This window comes from Lemur catta, chromosome 11 (genome assembly GCF_020740605.2).
Source record: "Lemur catta isolate mLemCat1 chromosome 11, mLemCat1.pri, whole genome shotgun sequence".
Lineage (NCBI taxonomy): Eukaryota > Metazoa > Chordata > Mammalia > Primates > Lemuridae > Lemur > Lemur catta.
Genome location: NC_059138.1, coordinates 64,658,283 through 64,682,958, shown reverse-complemented (window position 1 = coordinate 64,682,958; position 24,676 = coordinate 64,658,283). Strand labels below are relative to the sequence as shown.

The 24,676-nt window shown below is 36.8% G+C and overlaps 1 protein-coding gene across 4 annotated transcripts in view; it reads right to left on the bottom strand.

Moving 5' to 3' along the window:
• LRRC72 (leucine rich repeat containing 72) overlaps window positions 1-24,676 on the bottom strand; it is a 150,364-nt gene that overhangs the window by 6,000 nt on the left and 119,688 nt on the right. For 3 of the 4 annotated variants that reach the window (XR_006738088.1, XR_006738086.1, XR_006738092.1), the window contains one exon: window positions 10,211-10,905. Coding sequence is in view for 1 of the 4 variants with exons in the window: in XM_045564081.1 (XP_045420037.1) it covers window positions 2,922-3,074; window positions 4,048-4,137; window positions 10,795-10,905; window positions 12,413-12,494 (436 nt within the window). In the remaining 3 variants the exon portion in view is untranslated. Of the gene's footprint in view, window positions 1-2,921; window positions 3,075-4,047; window positions 4,138-10,210; window positions 10,906-12,412; window positions 12,495-24,676 lie in introns of those variants that run through there. The other variant, XM_045564081.1, reaches the window with a different exon arrangement.

The window sequence follows — 24,676 nt, the reverse complement described above, 5'->3', positions numbered from 1 at the left end:
CAGTTTGGAAAATTTCTAGTCATTATCACTTCACACATTACCTTCTGCTCAATTTACCTCTGCAATTTTTTCCATCAGGAATTATTACTAAGCTTTTATCGGGCCTTTCTTGTCTTTCCTTGTTTCAACATCTAATTAATATATATCTTCTATCTTTCTTTCTCTATGTTGCATTCTGGGTAATTTCTTCCAAACTATTTTTCTTTTTTTTAAAAATAATTTTTGTTTCAAAATATTAGGGGGTAAAAGTGTTCTTGTTACATGGATGAATTGTATAATACTGAAGTCAGAGCTTTTAGTATGACCATTACCAAAATAATGTGCATTGTACCCTATAGGTAAGTTTTTATCCCTTACATTTTTCTCCTTCTTAGTGTCCAATGTCCTTTACACCACTTTATGACTATGTGTACCCATCATTTAGCTCCCACTTATTAGTGAGAACATGTGGTACTTGTTTTTCCATTCCTGAGATACTTTACTTAGCATAATGTTCTCCAGTTCCATCCAACTTGCTGCAAATGGCATTATTCATTCCTTTGTATTGCTGAGTAGTACTCTCTGGTGTGTGTGTGTGTGTGTGTGTGTGTGTGTGTGTGTGTGTGTACACTACATTTTCTTTACCCATTTATTAATTGATAGGCACTTAGGTTGATTCCATATCTTTGTAATGATGTCGAGCATTTTTTCCATATGTCTGTTGACCATTTGTATAGCTTCCTTTGAAAAAACTCTGTTCATGTCTTTTGCCCACTTTTTAATGGGGTTATTGGTTTTTTTCTTGCTGATTTGTTTGATTTCTTTGTAGATTCTCGGTATTAGCCTTTTGTCACATATATAGCTTGTGAATACTTTCCCTCATTCTTAGGTTGTCTATTTACTCAGGATTTTTGCATCTATATTTCATAAGGGATATTGGTCTGCAGTTTTCCTTTACTGTTGTGTTGTGTCTTTTCTTGGCTTTGGTATGAGGGTGATATTGGCTTTGTAGAATCAATTAGAGAGAATTCCCTCCTTGTCAATGTTATGAAACAGTTTCAGTAGAATGGTGCCAGTTCTTTTTTGTAGGTATGATAGAATCCCACTGTGAATCCGTCTGGGCTGGGGCTTTGTTTTGTTGGGAGATTTTTTTTTTATTACTGTTTCAACTTCACACCTCAGTATTAGTCTGTTCAGGATTTCTATTTTTTCCTTATTCAGGCTTGGGAGGTTGTGTGTTTCCAAGAATTTATCCATTTCCTCCAGGTTTTCTAGTTAGTGTGCATAGAGGTTTTCACAGTAGTCATAGATAATATTTTGTATTGCTGTAGTATCAGTTGTAATGTCTCCTTTTTAATTTCTGATTGAGCTTATTTGAGTCCTTTCTCTCCTATTTCTGGTTAATCTAGCTAGTGGTCTATTGATTTTGTTTATCTTCTCAAAGACTTTTTGTTTTATTGATCCTTTGTATTGTTTTTTTGGTTTCCACTTTGTTCATTTCTGCTCTGAGCTTTGTTATTTCTTTCCTTCTGCTGGCTTTGGGTTTGATTTGTTCTTCTTTTTCTAGTTCTTTGAGGTGTGACATTGGGTTGTTAATTTGTGATCTTTTTGTCTTTTTGATGTAAGCATTTAAGGCTATGAACTTTCTGCTTAGGGCTGTTTTTACTGTATCCCATAGATTCTGGAAGCTTGTGTTGCCTTTGTCATTCAATTTGAAAAATTTTTTAATTTCCATCTTGATTTTGTCAATAATCCAAGGATCATCCAGCAACAAGTTGTTTAATTTCCATGTTTTTGTGTAGTTTTGAGAGGTCCTCTTGGAATTGATTTCTAGTTTTACTCCACTATGGTCTGAGAAAATATATGGTATGACTTCAATTTTTCGAAATTTGCTGAGACTTGTTTTGTGGCCTAACATGTGACCTATATTGAGAAATGTCCCATGTGCTGATGAGAAAAATGTATATTCTGCAATTTTGGGGTAGAATGCCCTATAAATGTCTGTTAGTCCACTTGTTCTACAGTCCCATTTAAGTCCAGTATTACTTTGTTGATCTTTTGCCTCAATGATCTGTCTACCAAATTATTTTTCAATTTAATTTTTTCTTCTTAATTTCTAGGAATTCATTTGATTCTTTTTAAATGTATATGGTCCCTTTGGCAAAGCGTCATTGAAGAAAAGGATTTTGTATTTGCACCTTTCTTCATTCACCCTTTCTTCCTTCCTGGAATGGAGATGTGATGCTTGGTGGTATAGCAGCTACCTTGTAACCATAAAGCATACTCAGAGTAGCACAATAAAAGATAGATGTATTCTTGAACACTGATGACATTATGGAACTTTACACTAACCTTAAATACCCTATCTTTTTACTCTTTGCTATGTGAGAAAAATAAATCCCTATTTGTTTGCATTTCTGTTACATATAAGAAATTAAATTCCTACTAATGAAACATCACTGAAAATATTCGAGTTATACTTGCATGTAATGACCATATATGTGAGTATAATCAAATATTAACAGTGCTTATTTCTGGGTGGCACAATTGCAGATGATCTTTATTTCTTCTTAATATTTTTCCTATATTATCAAAAACTTCTAACCTTAATTGGTAACATTGTCTGTGTTAGTAGTAATAAAAATAACTATAGCTTGTTTACTGACCCCTTTATACTGTGCTAGTTACTAGGGTAAGGGCATCCATGTATTATCTCATTATTATCATATTACCTCATTTAATATGCATGAATGAAGATGAAAATTGCATATTCACTTTAGACTAATAGAATTATAAAATTAGAAAATATAATATTAGAAAATAATTAAAAATTATTTCACTATATAGGTACTTAATTCATTGTAAATTGTAGTTATCATTATTATAACCAAATTACCCAAAAGTTTGAGGACTTTTAATTTCATTTTTTTCCCCCAAAATACCTGAAGGTACTTTCTGGGCTGGTTTTTTCTTAAATGGTGATCTAGGATTCCATGAGGCATCTACTTTTCCTCTGAATGCTATTGATTGAATGATATGAGCCTTTTTATGGTTAAAAATGGTAATCATTGATCTTCTTTCTTTTTCTGTAACTTCTGAGAAATATAAAAAGTAATATTATTGCATAGCATTATATAGAGACATGCAGAGTGATTCGAAATAGAACTGAACACTTTCAAAAATATATTTATCTAAACTATGTTATATGTGAACATCCTGTCAAAACTGATTGATAAAAGGGCTATCACAGTTATGTTGATAATCTTACAAGAGCTCAGTATCTGCCCCACATGTCACAAGGCAGAGCTCAGTCCTGGAGCCTAAGGCACCCCAGACACTTTCTAACATTAGGGATGATTGAAGTTGCAGCATGATGCAGCCATCTCATCAAGGCTATCAGCAAGGAGAAATATAACCATAACATTTTGATATCCTCATAGAAAAAAATTACTCAGTAATTAATTACTAAGAATGTTCAAACCTGTAGAGATAGAAAGATCAGTGGATAGAGAGATAATATAGCACGTTGGGGTAAAAGATCTCAAAAAATGTAAAATGTGATGAGGTTAATTGTGTGTGTGTGGGGTTATATACATCAGACATGCTAGTTTATCTACAGTGTCTGAAGATATAGTCATAAAGAAGTTATTGATTATATCAATTTTGATACATACAGTTACAGAATTTCAAAGAATATGACTTTTAGAACTTAAATAAGCCTCAAGAGATGTTGTCCAATTCCCTTATGTTTGAGATAAGAAACTAAGGTGTCAAGGGGTAAAAAATGTGGCATCCAACATGTTAAAGTCAAAACCAGGACCAGAAGACATGCTTTCCTCATGCTTACTTGAAATATCTTTCCAATAAAGTGGTAAAGAGACATAAATCCCTAACTTTCAGACAGCAAGAATTTCAAAAATAAATAATTGAAAAACTTTCATTTACAAAGACAATTATTCAAAGATATTCTTTACAAAAACAAATTTTCAAAGGTAGTCTTCATTTTTAAACCACTGAGGTATAAGACTGCTTCTCAAATATTTCTTTGCAAGAAAGAGGTGTCCTTACGATTTCGGTCAAGCAGCTCCACTCCTGGAAGGTGGTAGATTACATATAAACGGTACAGGTTATACTGACACAAAGGGTTTTGGTATAGAGCTACAAAGGAAGAATCCAAAATAAGATGTCATATTTCAAAATTAGTCTTATTTATCTCTTGATAAAATACGACAAATTACAGGGTTCATATAAAACATAAGAACTTGTAAAGCTCTGCTTCATATCAAGCTAATAGACTCATTAAACCTTTATATATTCAGAGCAACACTTAGTTTTCCTATCTGTTAAATTCATTCATTCAACAAATATTTACCGAGTGCTTACTATTTACTAGGAACTGTGCTAGATGCAAGGGTCGTATTGTTGACCCAAATATGCCACAAATGGGGAAAATTTGAACATGTCTATAAGTAAATTAGTAAAGGAAGAACTCAGCTCCATGGAATTCTTGACGCTACTTTTTTTATAGCATCACTTGGTGCTCTTCTGGTGTCAAAGGTCACAAGGGTGCCTCTGTGGAGTTGGGCAGAGATGCAGCAACCTGTTCTAACAGAATTTTCTCCCTCCACATCACACCCGTTGCTCATAGCTCAGAATATGTAAATGCCAGTAGCAGCTTCAGATCTCGGCAGGAGCAGAGCCAGCAGATGCTGCTAGCCAGGCACACGTGGCTCTGAGATCCCGATGTGCAGGGGCTAGAATACATTATGAACCGTACTCTCTCAAACAGTGGCTGGAGGAAGGAGGCATGTGGATGCAGAAGAGCTCCTGGCATTTCTGACATCACATCCCTTAGGAACCAGCACATAGGTATGATTTTTAAAAATCTTCAACTAGAAGTAATGGTTTTATTTTCAAGGAAAAAGTAAAATATTTCCCTATTCATCCTAGATAACAACAAACAGGATTATTTCAATACAATGTGAAATAAAACTTTTATGATTTTCATGTGGGTATTTTTAGCTATTTGGATTCTGCCTACATGCAATGTATAGAAAATATTATTCCAGAAAAATACACACAGTGAGGAGAACCACTAGATGGCAGTAGCAGAAAGAGCTATTGCACTAACAGTTCACTCAACAAAATGAGGCTCACTTAATGTACACGTTAAATTTAAGAGTACTGCTACAGACTATTCATAAAGTACAACGAGGTTTGATAAAGGCATGAAAATATTAAACATTAGAAACCCAGAAAAAAACGATGAATATTTATAATGAACAGCTTGTAACAGAAAGATTGGGGCGGGAACATGCTTGAAAAACAGACTATTTAGATAAAAACTAAAAAAGTCAATCATCTGGATGTTTTCTCTGGAGGTAATAAAACATCCTGATATTTGTTGCATGAACACAAATTTTTCTGGCTAATAAAATCGTTATATATAGCTATTCCCTGTGGAAAACATGAGCTTTAAAGGGACATAAAGCAGGCAAGGGAAGACACCTGGTGCATAATAAACAAAAGTTATTAGTGAGGAGAGGCATAAAAGAAAATGTAGAGCCAGGAGCAACAAAGAAATTTAAAAGAAAGGAAATATGTATGTATGGGGGGAAATCAGAAGAAAAATAAAACAGAATTTTTTTCAAGATTTAAATGACAAAAAATGGTTTGAATTTTATTCTTCAAAGGGAAGAGATTTAAAGTGGTAATTAATAGTTAAAATTTTAGCTATTAGGATAGAGAATAGAACGGATATATATTAAATCAATAACAAGGACAGATTTTAAAGGATCCATAGGGATCATGAATTGTAGTTGGAACCAGAGAAAGTAAAGAAAAGGACACCCTTCAAGGACATAAAATCAAAACACAATTGTTTTTAATGAGAACTTTGGAGGAATAAAAAGTCACAGATGCTTTCGTGCATAAGTCTGCTTTGTGGTTACTGTCTTGGGGAATCGCATCTGACACCTCATAACCCTGTACAGCGCTGTAGCAGCGGAAAGTGGAGTCTGCCTTTACGTATGATGTTAATGAAAAATGCACCAACACCTTTCAATGACATTTTCTCTTGGTGTATCCTTCGTATTCTCTTTTCCCTCTCAGAACGTTCCTATTCATTTCATTTCTTTTCTTGGCCTTTTCTCCTAATACTTGGTTAAGTAACTTTCTTATAAACATTAAAAAACTAGCTTCAGTTAAACAAAACATCAAACTTGGATTTACTACTGTTACATCGCATTACTTATTAACAAGGTATCTCAATACTAAAAACTCTATGTCCTTGTTGTCACTGACAATCTCATGCTAAAGTAAAATCTGAGTGACAGCAAGTCAGCAAACTGAGCTATTAACTTTAGAAAATGAATTGAATTAAACAATTTGAAAGGCATTTCATCTTTTTTATTCTTCACTGTCTCGTAGCCCTTAAACTTTAGAAGGAAGCAATCTTTTTTCAACTCTCTTTTTTTTCTCCTTCTATACTATTAAACATTTAACGTTTTGGATTTATGAGTTTTGGATTGATGCTACTAAAATTACCATAAATTTGATTTCTAAGATATGAAATCGGTTTCCTGTGTCTGAGCGTTCTGAAAGCCTTCTATGATGTATGGGCACATTCCTTTAGAAACTATGAAGCGAAATTGCTTACACTTTCACTTTCAATAGGTTAATACTATTTAATCCACCTTCCCTCTAGGCTACTTATAGAGTACACCTCAGTGGCGCCAGCACTGTCTTGTTTATCTTAATTTGGGATTCTGAGTCTAAGCAATTTACATTTGCCCAATGATATATCAAAACCTCTCTACTACCTTACTGCACTAGCTCGAGTTACGTGAGTCACATGTGTAAAGCTACTTGTTATTGAAACAGAAGAGGGAAAAAAAGGATGCAGTCATCTAAATAATTGGCTCCAGTTAATTTTTTAAACTTTTAAAGCAAAATTTAAAATGGTCATTTAGAGATGAACCTAAATGTTTTTAAGGCTGCCTTTGAAAAAATTTGATGAGATTAATAAAGGACCTACATACTCATTTTAATAGATGGGGGAAGTGATAGAAAGAGGCTAACAGCCTTTAGAGAACAGCCTGTGGAAGAAAGTTCAGCTATTAATAATCAGACACCAAGATTTTGAGGTTCTGGGTAAGGTCAGCATCTCCACTATTATCGCCATCTCATTTTAATGACAAATCGGTGGGCCACCACACACCACATGCTTTTACTGAATTTGGAAATCACCCCTGATTGTAAAAGACAAACTTTTACAATAAAACAGGGGATGAAGAGAGTGAGGGGATCAGAACATTCCTTTCTTCAGGACAAACAGCAGTGCAAGACCCAGGTTCTTCTTATTTGGTGATTGTTGTTTGGAAGGGGTGGTCCCACCTGGAAGGGCATCACAGGAAAAGAGGCTCAAATGCATTCACCCTTGAGATCAGAGTCCCAGCCTATCTCCCAGCGACCCTCTTCACCCCTGATGTTTTGCCATCAGCAGCGGACTGGGGGCACTGCTGGTGGCAGGGACAGAAAGCATTTAAGAGCAGTACCTGTGGAAACACGGTGACCCTGTCTTGAATTCCCTGTTCCCAATGGTGACCCCTGGAAGCTCTGCTAGGAAGCAGGTCTTCACAATTATGAAGTGCAGGAGTCTAAGTATACTTTCCAATAGTGGAGCTAAATAAATCCTTAGAGAAATGAGGAGACTGAAGTTTAGGAACAGGAGAATGGATGAAGTATTTTGTCCTTGCTACTGTTGGTGGTGGTTTTTTCCCCTTAGGGCTGGAAAAGGGGCAGGAAGACTGAGGGCTGGTGAAAGTCATCAGCCACGAAGTGCATTGGCTCATGTGGATTCTGAGAAGTTTGGAGAAGGGAAGAGGAAACTGAAGCTGGAAAGGGAGGGTGTGGAAAGGTAGACCGCCTGGAGAGAAGAGGTGGGGCCCCTGGCTGCCTGGAAGACAGGAATTCCAGTTCCCAGGACCTCACACTCTGCAGCTGGCTGAGGCCTCCCTGAAGCTCTCAGCCATGGTCTCCCATGCAATCCTTGGCAATTCTCCTCACAAATGCCAGTGGAGGGTGCAATGCTGACAATAGATTAGGGGTTTACGCTCTAGGCTATTTGCTCACTCTCTGAAGAACTTGTAATCGAAGTGGAATAATAATAATAACACTTTAGATTTTCTTTGGTTTTACAACTTGAAAAGCCAAAAATTACAACATTTGAAAGTACTTGAATTTCTCATTTTAGTTAATGAGCTGAATCTAATCTGTGATTGCAAATGAGGCTCAAAGAAACTTAATCTGAGGACATTACTGCACAAAGAACAGTAGTAGTCTAGGAAGTGCAAACTTTTTTTTTGCACCTAATATCTTTAACCCAAATAGGGCATGGGTTCAAACTGTGAATGTTTGCTACCAAGAATTTTCAGCAAATGCTTTTATTGTAATTGCACATGGGATTTTCTCCATTTCAAAAAAAAAAATGACCCACTGACAATATTTTCAATTGCAACAATTGTAGTTATATGACTTGAATTATGTCAGTATGATTTTAAGTAGAGGTCACTTAAACCGTTGTGCCAGGTAATAATACAGACATTATACTACTAGGCTGGCCTTCAAAGAACTGGAAAAGGCCACCCTCTCCCTGACAGGCCTGCAAAATTCTGTGCTTGAGTATAACCTTGACAAGTAGGGCATGGGCTGGATTTTAGAGTCCATTCAGTCCTGGACCAGGCACCTTTGTTAAGGGCATAACCCTGTTTGCTACTATAGGGGCAAGCTTGTTTATTACTCTCCACATGTTGTTTTATAACAAGTTAGCTTAAATTATTGAGTTTTTACACACAGCAAAGTGTCCAAATAGTTTTGCATAAAGCCCCTTCAACTCTCTAAGAAATATTTAGGGTGAAAGTTATAAGACTGTAAGTCCCATAAAGGTCCGGACTGGATCTTTCTTGTTTAACTTTGTGTCCTGTTACCTAGTAAAGTGTCATGCAGTGAATGTGTGATAAATATGTATTGAATAAATGAATGAATAAATGATAAATATTTATTGAATGAATTAATAAATAAAGATAAATGAAACAAAGCATGAGTTTAAGTCTCAATATTCCTTAGCAGTTTGGTTAACTCTCTGGGCTTTACATATCTACCATTGAAGAGGGAATAATTCTAATCATATCATAGGATGCTGTAAAGATTTAAATGAGAATATGATAAGAAAACATTTTTTCAAAAGGAAGACTTTCAAACATGTTACTATAATGATTATTATTTAAAATGTCAGTTATATTTTCTCAAGTCTATTACTTAGAATTTGTAGACTATATGTACCTTAATTTATTGTCTGATTTACATAATTTACAGTAAAACAATTTTTGTTTTTGCTGTTTCAACATAACCTTAATGGTGAGAAATGTTTTCTTAAAAAATGTTTTACAGAGTTATCCTAATGTTCGAAGCAATCCTGAGAGGTAGCTAGCTATTAGCCCATTTTATAGAAAAACATAGGTAAGATTTCTGGATCTAGCATAACTAGTCTTTTAATCAAAGAAGCATTTGTTCAGCATAGATAACTCAAATACGTAGGCCAATCTTGAGTCTTTCACAGAAGACCAGAAGGCTGTGAAAAACTCCTAGCAGTGAGCAACCTTATCACGTCTCTAAAATAAGCATGGAATTGCCATGAACTTGGTGTGAATTTATGATTTTAATATTTGAGTTTAAAGAATCTATAAGCACATCAATCATTGATCCTCAGTGTAGTAGATGTAACTGATTACACTGAGAATATATGGAAACTTTAGTTACTATCTATATATTGATCTGATCAGAACCTCCGCCACTAACACTTGGTTTTTACATATTCAATACACTGTTTCAGGCATTTCTGAGAAATGACAGAAAATGAATAGGAAAAAAAAAATCTATTTCATGACATTATATAAAGAGGTCTCCAAAGTCTAAAAACCTACTTGTTAATCTGAGGGTCTTTTATCTTGGTACACCTGGAATCCTTTGTTTAGTATTTTGGTTGTATACATGTTAATTTACCCTTCAAGATCATAAGCTATTGAGAGGAGAGACTGTGTATTATTTATTTTTCTAACTCATCTCACACTTCTTTCCAATACTGTGGTCAGTTCCTTACTGGGTGTGATTAAATATATATGAATGAAGTTTGCTGCTCACCCAATTGAAAGTTTAAAAACTTTTTATTTTGGTATCAACTTTATTAATATACTTCACATATCACACAATTCACCCATTTTAAATATAAAATTCATGTATTTGTGGTATATTCATAGAGTTGTGCAACTTATCACCACAATTTTAGAACATCTTTTCACCCCAGAAGGAAACGCCATACCCCTTACTCTTTAGCTGTCACAATAATCCCTCTCCACCCCACTCCCACTAGGCAAACACTAATCTTGTTACAAATAATTACCTCTCAGTATTGCTATCTCTACAGATGTGCCTATTTGGGACATTTCATATAAATAGAATCATATAATATGTGTTAAAGCCTACTTTTGAGATGAAACCAAAAACAGGTTTAAACATGTAAATCCTCTTCTGTTATTTTTGTCATTTTCGTTTGACATGCCATATTGTTTCATAAAAATTTTTTTCTACCTGTTGTTTATTTGAAAGCATGTCTTAAAAAAAATAAGATCTATTCTTGTTTTCAAGGAATATCTAAGTATTTTAGTTGTATACATTACTCTTCTAGTTTTAAACTTGAAAAATTTCTTGCGTTATTATTATTTTAATTTATGGCCATAAAAAAGTACAAATTGTTACTTAGGGTCTTCAGATTTAGCATTCCCTTTAATTCCTTCACTGTTGCATCAATGTTTGTTAACTCGTTGTGGTGTAGCATGAGTATATGCAATGAAGGCAGACAACGCAGGCCTAAAAAAAAAAAAAATTTTCATAAGATTTTAAACATTTTTTTCAGTTTATTTTTTAACTGACAAATAATAATAAATATTTTTAATGACAGCATGCTAACTAAACAAAAGGAAGGAATATATTACAACTGGAGAAAGAAGGAATGACAATAATACTGAGAAATTATTATTAAGACTAAAATAAAGCATATGAATTCAAATAATTGATTGCAATGTGGGACTACAGAGTCAATTTCTTTCTACTGTTACTGTTTTACTTTTTTTCTTTTTTTTTTTTTTTTTTTTTTTTTTTGAGACAGAGTCTCACTTTGTTGCCCGGGCTAGAGTGAGTGCCGTGGCGTCAGCCTAGCTCACAGCAACCTCAGACTCCTGGGCTCAAGCGATCCTACTGCCTCAGCCTCCCGAGTAGCTGGGACTACAGGCATGAGCCACCATGCCCGGCTAATTTTTTTGTATATATATTTTTAGTTGGCCAGATAATTTCTTTCTATTTTTAGTAGAGATGGGGTCTCACTCTTGCTCAGGCTGGTCTCGAACTCCTGACCTCGAGCGATCCACCCGCCTCGGCCTCCCAGAGCTAGGATTACAGGCGTGAGCCACCGTGCCCGGCCTTGTTTTACTTTTTTTCCATAGCAATTGATTTTATTTGTTTGCTTGATTTTGGAGGAGCTATTTTCTTTCTTCTTTTTGTTTGTTTTTTGTTTTGGGGATATTTTTGGCCAATGATAGATTTATAATGCCGGTCAAGAGAATAATTACTCACCTAATTCAGTGCCTTCCTCTAATTTGCACAGCTAAGTATTTTCTTTACATAATAGAAAGTCAAATATTCATATCATTTTTGTTGATTCTAAATTATACATTTTCCCACATTTTTAACATAAGTGAAAGTGGGATATGTCTTTATGATAACCATGACAGTGTAATTGGCAAGATTTTCTTTCCTAGTGGTACAGAAAATCATGGTTGGTCTTAAAATTTATAATATTTTGATTCTATAATATATGATATTAAAGAAAAGTGTTTTATACTGTACCTGTTTATAGTTCATGATCATGGTACACCATATACTTTTATATTAGGCTTGAAATTGTTAGCTTAAAGCTTGTTGGACATATAAAATAAAATCAGAGTAAAAACAGGAATTTGGCTGGTAAAAGTTATAGCCAGTAAAAACTTTTAAGATTTATAAAACTTTTGTATTTACTAATGCACCCATATATTGTTAAAATTTCCTTCCACAACATCTAGTTTGTTTCTAAAATTCCTGTTAAAAATATTCTTTTACATTTTGAATGAAACACATGACAATATTGAATTAGAAAAGTAATCTAACAGCACATTTCTTAAAATGAAATGTACATAAGAACATTAAAACATAGATCCCATCACATATTTTCAACAAAAATATTAAAACAGATTTTTGTTAGTCATTAGCAATTCCCATAGTTCAAAGCTATTGCTTAATTGAAAATCTATTCAATCAGCAGAGAAAATTTAAGACATACCTTCTAGGTCAAATATTGCATTGTTGTTTAGATATAGTTCTGCCAGACAATAGTTTCTGGTTAGAAATGTTATTCCGTGGAGCTAAAAATGAGAGTTAGAGAACAATATACTTTCTAAAACAATTATATATAATTAATGTTTGTGTGTGTGTGTGTGTGTGTGTATATACATATAAAATTATAATAAGACCATAGAAGTTTGATCTTTGCAGCTACTATCATTTGTGACCTTTTGGTCTGGAGTTGCATTTGGATTGTCTTTGAGGAGAGTGTGATGAAAAAGGTTGTTTTTAGCTAACTTAAAACAAACCTCTCTTACCATATCTCAGCCAAACTCCCTTGACCAGCCACCACCTGCAACTAGAGGGCAAGGCATAGCATAATCCCACTCATCGGTCACAGTTCATTGTTTCCACAAAGCCTTTCCTACCAACTCACGTACTCACAAACCTCCTTTTTCTTGACCACCCCAACACTTTGGGTTTCTTGTTTGTTTGTTTTTAAGACAGAGTCTCACTCTGTTGCCCTGAGTAGAGTGCTGAGGCATCAGCCTAGCTCACAGCAACCTCAAACTCCTGGGCTCAAGGAATCCTTCTGCCTCAGCCTCCCAAGCAGCTAGGACTACAGACATGTGCCACCACACTCGGCTAATTTTTATTATTTTTAGTAGAGATGGGGTCTCACTCTTGCTCAGGATGGTCTCGAACTCCTGAGCTCAAGCGATCCTTCTGCCTCAGCCTCCCAGAGTGCTAGGATTACAGGCATGAGCCACTGCACTGGGCCCCAACACTGAGTTTGACCTGTAGAATTAATTGCTTGATCAGTAGAGTTTTGTATCTTCCTTAGGGAAAACAGTTATATTTCTTTAGCATCTTATCCTTTCTGCCTCCCACTCTCCTAACAATATGGTGAAGTTGCATCTTACTTTTAAGATTAGATTTAAAATCAGCGGATTTGATTGATTGGAAACGTACTCTCTTGAAATGAACCATTAAGTACTGCAAACATGATACAGGGTATTCAGTGCTAAACTGTACCTCAGAAATCTTTCTGTTATCCTGTAAGGAGAGCCCCATTCTTAAAAATATTGACTCTAAGACCTCAGTAAAATTTAACAGATTTGTTTGAATTGTGAGGATGAGACACATTAGAGCCATAGAAGAGGGGTAGGTATGTTCTAAAAACAGCAGGTAAGTTAAATATAAGAATGATACCATTGTTATTAAATAGAATCTAGCAGGGAAAAGATTCTCATGAAATAGTCACTGCTCAAGTGTTTAGGATTAGGTTATTAAGTATGAAATGTCCAATTTCCTTAAGTATTAAGTTTGATAGTTAATATCTCTGACATTTCACTTCGACATTTCTAGTTTTATTTTTATTGTAGAGGTAGATGTTCAGTCTTTCAAACATACATGTTGGCGTGTGATTGTCTTTCAAATTTTTTTAGAGCAATTTTTGTGAAAGCATAGATAGATCAAAAATTCGTGTTATTTTCAAACGTGAATTGTGTTGTGGAGCCAATGCAGTGTAGATAGCTCGAAATACCAATGAAGCATTTGGGAAGGATGTGGCACAGTAAGTCAATGGTTTGAGAAGTTCTGTTCTGGTGATTTTAATTTTGAAAATGAGCCACATGGGCAACCAAAAACCAAGGTGGCTAATGATGAGCTGAAAGCTGTAGTGGAAGCAAATCCATCTCAACCTATGCCAAAACTAGCAGCAAGGTTTGATGTTACTATTCCAACAGTACTGGACCATTTGATTTTTTTTTTTTTTTTTTTTTGGTGTTAGGATTTCAACATAAGTATTGGACCATTTGAAACAAATGGGCAATGTAAAGAAACTGGATAGATGCATACTGTATGAATCAAACAAGTATCAGAAGAGAAATCGTCTCAAAGGTTGATTTTCTTTGCCGTCATGACATAAAAGTGAACTATTTCTACACTGTATTGTTATGTGTGATGAAAAATGGATTTTTTTGGACAATCTCAAGCATTCAGCAAAATGGTTGGATAAGGATGAAGTGCGGAAAACATGGTCCAAAAGCAAATATTCATCAAAAAAAGCTAATGATATCTGTTTGGTGGTCCAGCACTGGTATTATCCACTACGGCTTCATGAAACCTGGTCAATCGATTACAGCTGATGTCTACTGCACCCAGTTGGACGAAATGATGAGAATGCTTGCCATTAAGCAGGTGAGATTGGTCAACAGAGACAGACCCATCATCTTGCAAGACAATGCTTGACCACATGTCACACAAACAGCACTACTCAAACTACAAGAGAGGCTGGACTTAGAAACTCTGTGTCATCCACCGTATTCACCAGACCTTGCACCAACTAACTACCACTTCTTCCAGGCTTTGCACTACTTCTTGCAAGGAAAAATATTCAGTTCTCAACATGCTGTGGAAAACGCCTTTTGCGATTTCATTGGCACTCGCTCTCCAGGCTTCTTCGCTGCTGGCACAAACAAGCTACAGTAAAATGGCAAAACTGCGTTGATAGTTTAGGCACATACTTTGATTAATTGTACCCTTGTTTGAGATATAATAAACTACACTTTTGATTCGAAATCAGACATTTCATATTTAATGACCTAATGCTTTATATATACAGGAATATATGCTCATGGCTGTAAATTTTTGTTTTGTGTTTTCTGAAGCTTTTCATAGGAACTGTTATGGTCAGTTAAATAGAAACATTTTGTGCATTGGTGAATAGATTCAGATAAATAGTCCAACTGACTTAGGATTTATTGGAAATTTTACTCATTCCCCTCTCATATCTCAGAAAACCCATTGGAAATAGTCATGAATTATGAAGCTACAAAAGGCATGAATGCTGTTTACCTCATCGATTTACAGACTCATCTCTGCCCAGTTACATCAGCACTCCTTCAGAAAGACCAACAATAATTTCACTATGGCTTTTGTTAAGTCATGAGTGGAGTCCTGTTTCCCCCAGCTAGGAGAAACCATTAACAACAGGAAGGCAAGGGTCCCCGTTGGCTTTTTATCCCTTTCTACTTTTTCTCCTGGCCTCCTGGCAGCAATTCACTGCTTTCTGTTCTTCCTTTCACCACTGTCTGTTTTAATAATAGCCACATTTGACATCAGCATTGGAAAAAAACACCAGTGGAAATTTTGACTTTTTCTTCCCTCCTTTTCCAGTTACCTGCTGACCAGACATTAATAGAATATTACTAATTATTTGAGACTTTGATTTCTCTTGCATTACTTATTAATACAAGAAGAGCACTAATAAACTTGACAGTTTGATCTTGATTATAGAATCATCGTTTTCCCATGAGCATTAACATCTTTGGGCCATGATTATGGGGATTATAAGATTGCAGTGTTTGTTGAGGTGAGGGGGTGAGGGGAGATAGAGTGGAATGAGACAAAGCCAGATCACGAAGACCTTCGGGAGCTATTAAAAGACTGTGCAGAGGAATGTTATTGCCCAATTTGATCTTAGAAGGAAAACAGCAGGGTGGAGCATAGTTTAGGAGGAATAGTAACTACAATGGCAGGAGATGAATAAGGAGGGTGTTACTCTAATTCAGAAGAACATATGGTGGCCCATATGGTGGCCCAAAGCAAAATAGTGACATTGGGAGAAGAAAGAAGTGAAGGAAATTGAGAGACAGTTCCAAGGTAGAATTCACAGGACTCAACAGACATTGTAATACAATAAGTTGTGAAAGTTAGGAACAGGAATTAGAAGACATGCTGATTGTCCTGATACTCAAGCCATTATTAAAGTAAACGTTATTATAATTATCCATTTGGAAAAATCTATAGTATTGATTCTCAGGATTGCTGTAGGACTTATATTTAACATGACATTTCACAAATCACATATATTAGCTCTAGGGTTGGCACATAGCAAGTGCTCAATAAATGTTTATTTATTATTTAACCATTTTTATTAATTTTATAGAGCTGAGTGTCTTATATTTAATATAAAGCACTTACAGGTAATCACTGAGGTATTACCAGGGAAAAATGTATATCATCATGAATTTAAAATTAAGGAGGCATTCTTTTAGAGCAGGGTTTCTCAACCTCTACAACTGTCAACATATTGGACTAGACAATTCTTTGTTGGATTTGGTGGGGTGGGCACTGCCCTGGGCATTGTAGCACATTTAGCAGCTTTCCTGGCCTCTACCCACTGGATACCCGTAGCACACGCACCCCAGTTGTGATAATCAAAAATGTCTCTAGGCATTGCCAAATGCCCCCTAGGTGGTAAAGTCACCCCCAGTTGGGAAATAGTGATTTAGGGACAAGAGAAGAAAGGATATATATTAAGTGCTTATTATGAACTGGGCATTGAGCTAGATGTTTTCAGGGAGATTATCTAATATGATCCTTACAAAAGCCTTATTTATTTAGTTAGTTATTTTCTTATTTACTTATTTATTTTTATAGAGGTAGGGTCTCTTTCTGTCACCCAAGTTGGAATTCCTGGGCTCAAGGGATCCTCCCACTTCACCCCCAAAGTGCTGTGATTACATGCTTGAGTCATCACACCTGGCTAATTTTCTTATTTTAGTAGAGATAGGGTCTCACTATGTTGCCCAGGCTGGTCTCTAACTCCTGGCCTCAAGCGATCCTCCTGCCTCAGCCTCCCAAAGTGCTGAGATTACAGGCATAGCTACCACGACCAGCTGTGTGTGTATGTATGTGTGTGTATAAACTCTCACAACTCATTTAATCATCACTATAAACTCATGAGGTAGGAGCACTATTTTTGTCTTATGATGAAGCTGAGGCACGCAGAAATTAAGTAATTTACCCAAGATTATCTAGCTAGCATACAGTGGAACAGGAGTTTGACACAGGCTCCAGGGCTCATGAAAATCACTGCACTTTTGCTAACACCCAGGACAGGAAGCTGAGCTGTCCAGCCCAGCTCATTCCCAGACTCAGCTTGAGCCACTGACTTGACTTGTTCCATCCATCTGATTTAATCTTGACCTCTCAAGTAATCTGGGTTTCTCTCGACAGTTGTTCCAACATGGCTGCCCTCACTTTGAGTCCCACACACTGTCCCATTCTTTCCTCACCCCTAAGGCGATGTTCTTATGTGTTTAAAAAGACCTTCCAGCAGAACCTAGAGAAATACTATGGTTACCAATCAATCCAAACTAAAAGAACTATCCAACACTGGCACAAAGCAGTATCACATACAAGTGAGTGCACATGCTCTTGACTTCTTCAACCCTTCCTTTCAGCATTCCTTTTTCTCCTCCTGGTACACTCTTAACCCTGACCATCCTATTATTCCCTTTTCTTTCCCACTTCATTCCTTTCAGCCCTCTCTAGAGTCCCATTTCTGCATGTTCTATAGGTAAACTATTATATTGACCATTAAGACTAAGATATTAGCCATCCCAGGGGGATTTCTTTTAAATTAGAGGATTATGATCAATGACTCTCTAATTGCTTACTTTTAGGTCATTTTGAATAGATAAGTGTGATCTGAGAAAAATTCTGAATGCCCCTTAAATTATGCTCCAAAACAACTTCATAAGATATCAGCTTGTAAAATCAGCTTTGAGAACTGAGTTGAAAAAAAATAAACTGTTTTTCCTCTGTTCTCACACCACAACATAGAAGACTTTCGTGATCAAATGTATAGGGTTTGTTCTCCACACAACAAGCAAGCAATCAATTCTGCAGCACACAACAGCTGGGTGTCTTCATTTCATTTCTGACACTAGCTATCTAGAGATAGTGTCAGGTAACACCGAGGGCTCAGTCTACAGGACTGCACCCCACTTCCAATGCCAACTGCAAGCTCCAGGTTGTTTTACCTGTGCTTCTGACCTACTGGCTATAAACTGGAGTTCCTGTCACCTGCTCTTTGGGTGTGACTAATTTGCTAGGGCGGCTCATAGAACTCAGGGAAACACTTACTTACATTCACTGGTTTATTATAAAGGACATTACAAAGGATACAGATGAACAGATGCATAGGGCTAGGTAGGGAGCTGTGGAGCTTGGAGCTTCCAGGTGTGCCACCTACCAAGAACGTCTATGTGTTCAGCTACCCAGGAGTTCTTTGAACCCAGTCATTTTGGGCTTTTATGGAAGCTTCATTACATAGGCATAATTAAATCATTGGCCATTGTTGATCAACTTAACTTTCAGTCCCTCTCCCCTCCTTGGAAGTTGGAGGGTGGGGTTGATGTACCAACCCTCCAACCCTGCCTTGATCTTTCCAAGACCAGCCCCCATCCTGAAGCTACCCAGGGGCCACCAGCCATCAGCCAACTCATTAGCATACAAAAACCACTTATCGCTTTAAAGATTCCAAAGATTTTAGAAGTTATGTGCCAGGAAGTGAGGATGAAGACCACATATATATTTCACAATATCACAGGGACTACATCCATTAAATCCAAATAGTGCCACCGATATAAAAAATGGCCTCAAAAGTTTGTATTATTGCAAAAGAAGACCACAGAACTTTAGATTTGAAAGAGGACTTAAAAATTATACACACGAGATTGTGTATGTGAGAAAAATGACTTCTGGTTAAAGATTTAGATTATATATACACATCTAATTTTGTTTCATCCAAAAATTAATCTAAAATAACAGTAAAGTGATTATTTTAAAAGACATATCCATAAGGACAGAGAGAATAGGAAATGAGACAACCACAATATAATTTTGGAAGTTAGAAAGCATATGGTCAAATGGTAATAGAATTAGCAGAAATAAAAAAGTCAAATCCTGAACCAGAAAACATGATACAGATGCTCCTTGACTTAGGTTGGGGTTACATATCCCATCCATTTCTAAGTTGAAAAGCATATAGGATACATATCGCTTTTCACCATAGTAAAGTTGAAAATTATAAGTTGAACCATTTTAAATCAGGGACCATCTGCATATATCACAATGTTCTAAAAAGACCTGAAGCCATCTATATTAAAACAGTGTAGAGCCATAAGGTATAAATAGTAATCTAAGCCTGATTTTTATAAACATGTAGATACAGCCAGAAGTTAACCAGCCATTTTCCTTAGTTTCCTTACTGCTGTAACTGGTTACTGCTTAATGGCATTATCCTCCCTGACAGGTGCAAGATTTTGTGACTTCCCGCATTACTTCTATAGATAACATTGGTATTGTAAAGTCCAAAGACTTGTGCCTCTATAGATAACATTGCTATTGTAAAGCCTAACACTGGTCTTTGAAGTATTTTTCAGACTCTGCATTCCAGGGAGACCTACTAATTCCAACCAGACCCACGGACAGGCATAGAACTGGATCCAACAGCCTCAAGACCACCTGCCCAGGAAATATCCCAACTGAGAAGATAATCTCTGTGTCCCAACCCTATGAGTTCATCCCCCACCAATAAGCAGACCCCATTGCCTAGCCCTTTGCCTGCCAAACTATCTTTAAAAACCCTTTCTCCCGAGTTCTTGGGGTGATGGATTTGAGAAATTCCTCCCATCTCCTTACATGGTGCTTGTGATATTAAACTCTCTCTCTGCTGTAACCCCTGCTATCTCAGTGTATTGGCTTCCTCTTGAGCAGCAGGCAGTGAACCTGGTTGGGCTGTAACAGACCCAGTAACTGGAGGTAAAGGTAAAGGGGAGAGGGTTAAATAAGCATTACTGAAAGCTGTTTAATGAGCAATTCTATTCCTATAGAATGGATCCAATCTACTGCTAGGCAACTGAGTCTCTTCTACCACATCAAAACACTGAGGGGTTATTCCCTGGACAGAATAAAATACAGAGTTTCTTGTCATCAGACATCAGTGTTGAAGGCAGAGGGTTTACACTGAAAGTGGGAAGATTAAGGGAATGTATGCACACTGAATGTGGAGAATTCCCAGCCTTCCTTCCCCAGCTTGGCCCTCAGAATGCTGGCAGTCAAGTCTTTATCCTTTGGGCAGGAGATTGAAGAGGCTTTTCTGGGGACTCTTACCATCCTAACAGGAAAGACCTAAAAATACTAATGTCAGGGTTTCCCCAAAATTCTGCCTTGCTAGATAACCCTCCAGTGAAGCTCACAGTTAATAAGCCGCAATCACACATGCTCAGTACTTCCAATCAACATTTTAGACTGCTATCTTCAATACAACCAGTTAGCCAAGAACGTTTGAGGCAAAATTCTGCCATGAAACACAAAGATCCAAAGAAATAAATGAAAATAAGATTAATTTAGAGAAAATAGATACTACGTAGACAGAAGCAACACAAATACCACTATCATCATTATGCTCAGGGACATTAAAGAGGATATTTTGTCCTAGAAACAAAAAAAAGGTAATATAATATATACATTTTAATCACCTCACACCTATTAGGATGGCTATTATCAAAATACAGAAGACAAGTATTGGCAAGGATGTGCAGAAATTGGAATTCCTGTATACTGTTGGTAGCAATGTAAAATGGTGTAGCCACTGGGGAAGACAGTATGGAAGTTTCTCAAAAATTAAAAATAGATATACTGTATAATCCAGCAGCTCCACTTCTGGATATGAATTAAAAAGAATTGAAACCAAGATCTTGAGGAGAAATCTGTACTCCCATGTTCACTGCAGAATTATCCACAATAGTCAAGGGGTAGAAACAACCCAAATGTCCATCAGTAGATGAATGGATAAAGACAATCTGTTAATCACATATAATGAAACATTATTCAGCCTTAAAAGAGAAGGAAACTCCACAGTTGTGACAACATGACTGAACCTGGAGGACAAGATGCTAACTGAAGTAAGCCTGTCACGGAAGGAAAAATACTGCATAATCCCACTTACCAGGTATCTAACAGTCAAACTCACCAAAGCAGATAGGAAAATGGTGGTTGCCAGGGGCAGGAGGGGAGGGGGAAATGGGGAATTGTTACTTGATGGGTACAAAGTCTCAGTTATACAAGATAAATAAGTTCTGAGGATCTGCTGTCCAAGATCATGCCTATGGTTGACAATATGGTGCACTTAAAAAATTGTTAAGAGGGCCGGGCGTGGTGGCTCATGCCTGTAATCCTAGCATTCTGGGAGGCCGAGGCGGGTGGATCGCTCAAGGTCAGGAGTTCGAGACCAGCCTGAGCAAGAGTGAGACCCCGTCTCTACTAAAAATAGAAAGAAATTATCTGGCCAACTAAAAATATATATAGAAAAAATTAGCCGGGCATGGTGGCGCACGCCTGTAGTCCCAGCTACTCGGGAGGCTGAGGCAGTAGGATCGCTTAAGCCCAGGAGTTTGAGGTTTCTGTGAGCTAGGCTAATGCCACGGCACCCACTCTAGCCCGGGCAACAGAGCGAGACTCTGTCTCAAAAAAAAAAAGGAAAAAAAAATGTTAAGAGAATAGATTTCATGTTAAGTATTCTTACCACACAACAAACAAACAATCAGAAAACACAAGGGACAGCAGGACACCAAATAAGCCAAAATAATGGGCCAAATTTGAGAATTGAATAAACACAGTGTAGGAAGGCACCATCTTGAAAATTTACCATCTGCAGCCCTTTCTCAGGAAGCCACTGGAGAATGTAATCCAGAAAAAAGAAAGCTGTGCAGTATAGGAAACAAGAGAAGCAAAGGGAATCCCCAGGGTGGTGACGAAGGGTGACTGTGGTTGTGCACAGGCACACAAAGCAAGCAGTTGACATTGGAGCAAGTCCTGGGCAGCGTTCTTCAAGAAATAAAAATAATTAAATGCATTGAATATATTTGGTCAACTGATAGAGAGTTTGGTTTGAATAAGTGATAATAGCTGATAAAACTGTATTAGTTTTCTAGGGCTGCTATAACGAATACCACAGACTTAAACAGCAGAAATTTATTTCTTCACAGTTCTGGAGGCTGAAAGTCCAAGATCAAGGTGTCAACAGGGTTGGTTTCATTCTGAGGCACTCTCCTTGACTTGTAGAATGGCCATCTTCTGGTGTCTTCACAAGATCTTCTCTTTGTATGTGCACGTTTGGTCTCTCTCCCTCTCTTTCTTTCTCTTCTCTCTCTCTCCCCTCCCTCCAAACTTTTGTCATAAAGACACTAGTCATATTGGATTAGAGTCTACCCTAAGGATCCATTTTAGCTTAATTACCTCTTTGAATGCCCTGTCCCCAAATACAGTCACATGCTGAGGTTCTAGGGATTAGAGCTTCAACATATGAATTTGGAGGAAACACAATTCAGCACGAAACAAAAAGCAAACAAAAAAAATCAAATGAAAATAAGCTCCAGGGAATTGGAGTAAGTACAATAAAGGAAAAATAAAGTGTAATACATGGCTTTGCTCTGAAGAGCCTATTTTGTCAAAACAATATAACCAGTGAATATTGATTTAACCAAAATTACAATACAACCACATCAGGAGAATGGGGCCTGGAAAGTATGCACATGTGTGGTAGGAGGGCAGAAAAAAGAAAGAACTAAATCCTCATCTTCCTTAGTGGGAACTCTATAGCTACTGTCTTGAAAGGAAAAACCAAGAAGTAGTAGCAATACCAGCAAATGATTTAGAGAAATGCTGATAACATAAGATCACTTAAAAGAAGTGAAATTTGTTGCATCTGGGGAATGATAAGTGGTGGAGAGTGTGCAGAATTGTTGCTAACTTGTAGAACTAACGAATTCTTTCAACTATTACTCTATGCATATATAGCTCTGTTAAAAACAAAACAATTTAAAAAAAAGAGTGGGGAAATGGGTTCTTCATATTTATTCTGTGACTACCATGCGCAAGTTTCTTTGCTTAGTGCTCCATACATGCCATCTCATTTCCTTTTTCATGACCTTGAAAGAGTCAAGAAGAATACCCCGTATTGTATAAGAGGAAACATAGCTCTAAAGAGTTTATGTGGTTTGCTAAATATTAATAGTTGGTTAGTGGCAGAACCACAGCTATACCCTAGCTTTCAGTTCAACATCCATTTATTAAATAAATACTCTGTTCCAGGCACTCTAACAGAAATAATTGATGCAGATGTTGGTGCTGTTTCTTTGATTTTAATCTTTCTAAATATTATCTAATACAATGTGGGAGACACTTGTCATATTTTTTGGCTGCCCAGCATCTAAAGCTCCTTCCCACAATACAAGGAATTCCCCACCTAAAGGGTCTTGGTGGGAATCAGACTCTACTTGCATTATTATTTGCTCTTCCAGACCGCTAGCAGGCCTAGGCTAAGCCAATCTGATGCATCCACTCTTAACTTCGAATCAAGAAATAATAATGCAAAGTGGAGACAGTTGAGAGTTACTTCTGGTGGTAGCAGAGACGGAGCCAACAATACTTGTGTTTTGTAGCCGTGGAAATGGTGGCAGTGATGATGCTGGATGTGTCCAGTGGTTGATGCTGGTGACACCAACAGTGCAAGCTGGCACTTTTGTTATTGCTTGGCAAGTCAACAGTGTTTGTGAAAATTAGTTCTGTGGCATGGTTTTGACTATGGTTCTCTTTGATCCTGAGACTTTCTGAACTTGATTCTTAAGCTCCATAATATCTACCAATATCTTTTCAATAAATTATTTTTCTGCTTAAGTCAGCCAAAGCATGTTTCCATCAAGTGAACTTCTGTTACCTTAACTAGTACTCGTGCAAAGAAAAGTTCTTAGCTTTGATATCTAATAAACAGAAACTGACATTTTCCAATGAACAAAAAAAGTAAATACTAAGCAAAATATTATCAACCTACCCTCCTCAAATTTATAATCAATTATCAATTACATGCCATTTGTGATTCACTGATAAAAATGGAAATATTGTATTTATGAGAAAATATTAGTGTTTTTATTTATTCATTCTTCCATTCAAAAAACATTTGTTGAGCAGCTACTATGTGCTACACTTTTGTGCTAAGTTCTGTGGGTATAGCCGTAAACAAAATAGACAAAAATCTCTGCCTTTTTTATAGTAGGGAAAGATTAGATAAACAATACATACAATAAGTAAATTATATATTATGGTATAAGTTGATACATGCTTTGGGAAAAAAAGCCTAATGCCAGGGAGTTGCATAGGGAGGTATGTTACGTTCTAGGGAAGGTTGGACAAGGCAGGCCTCAGGGAGGAGGTAATATTTGAACAAACTCTTGAGGACGCGTAGGGAGTGGGACACTGTAGTAGATATCTGCAGAAACAGCAGTGAGGACAAGACAGTGACAAGGTCCAGAGACAGTGCGGTGCCTGGTGTGGCTAGATCAGTGTGAGCCAGGGAGAGATGGAAAGTAATGAGGCTAGAGAGATAAGCAGGGGCCTAACTTGTGTA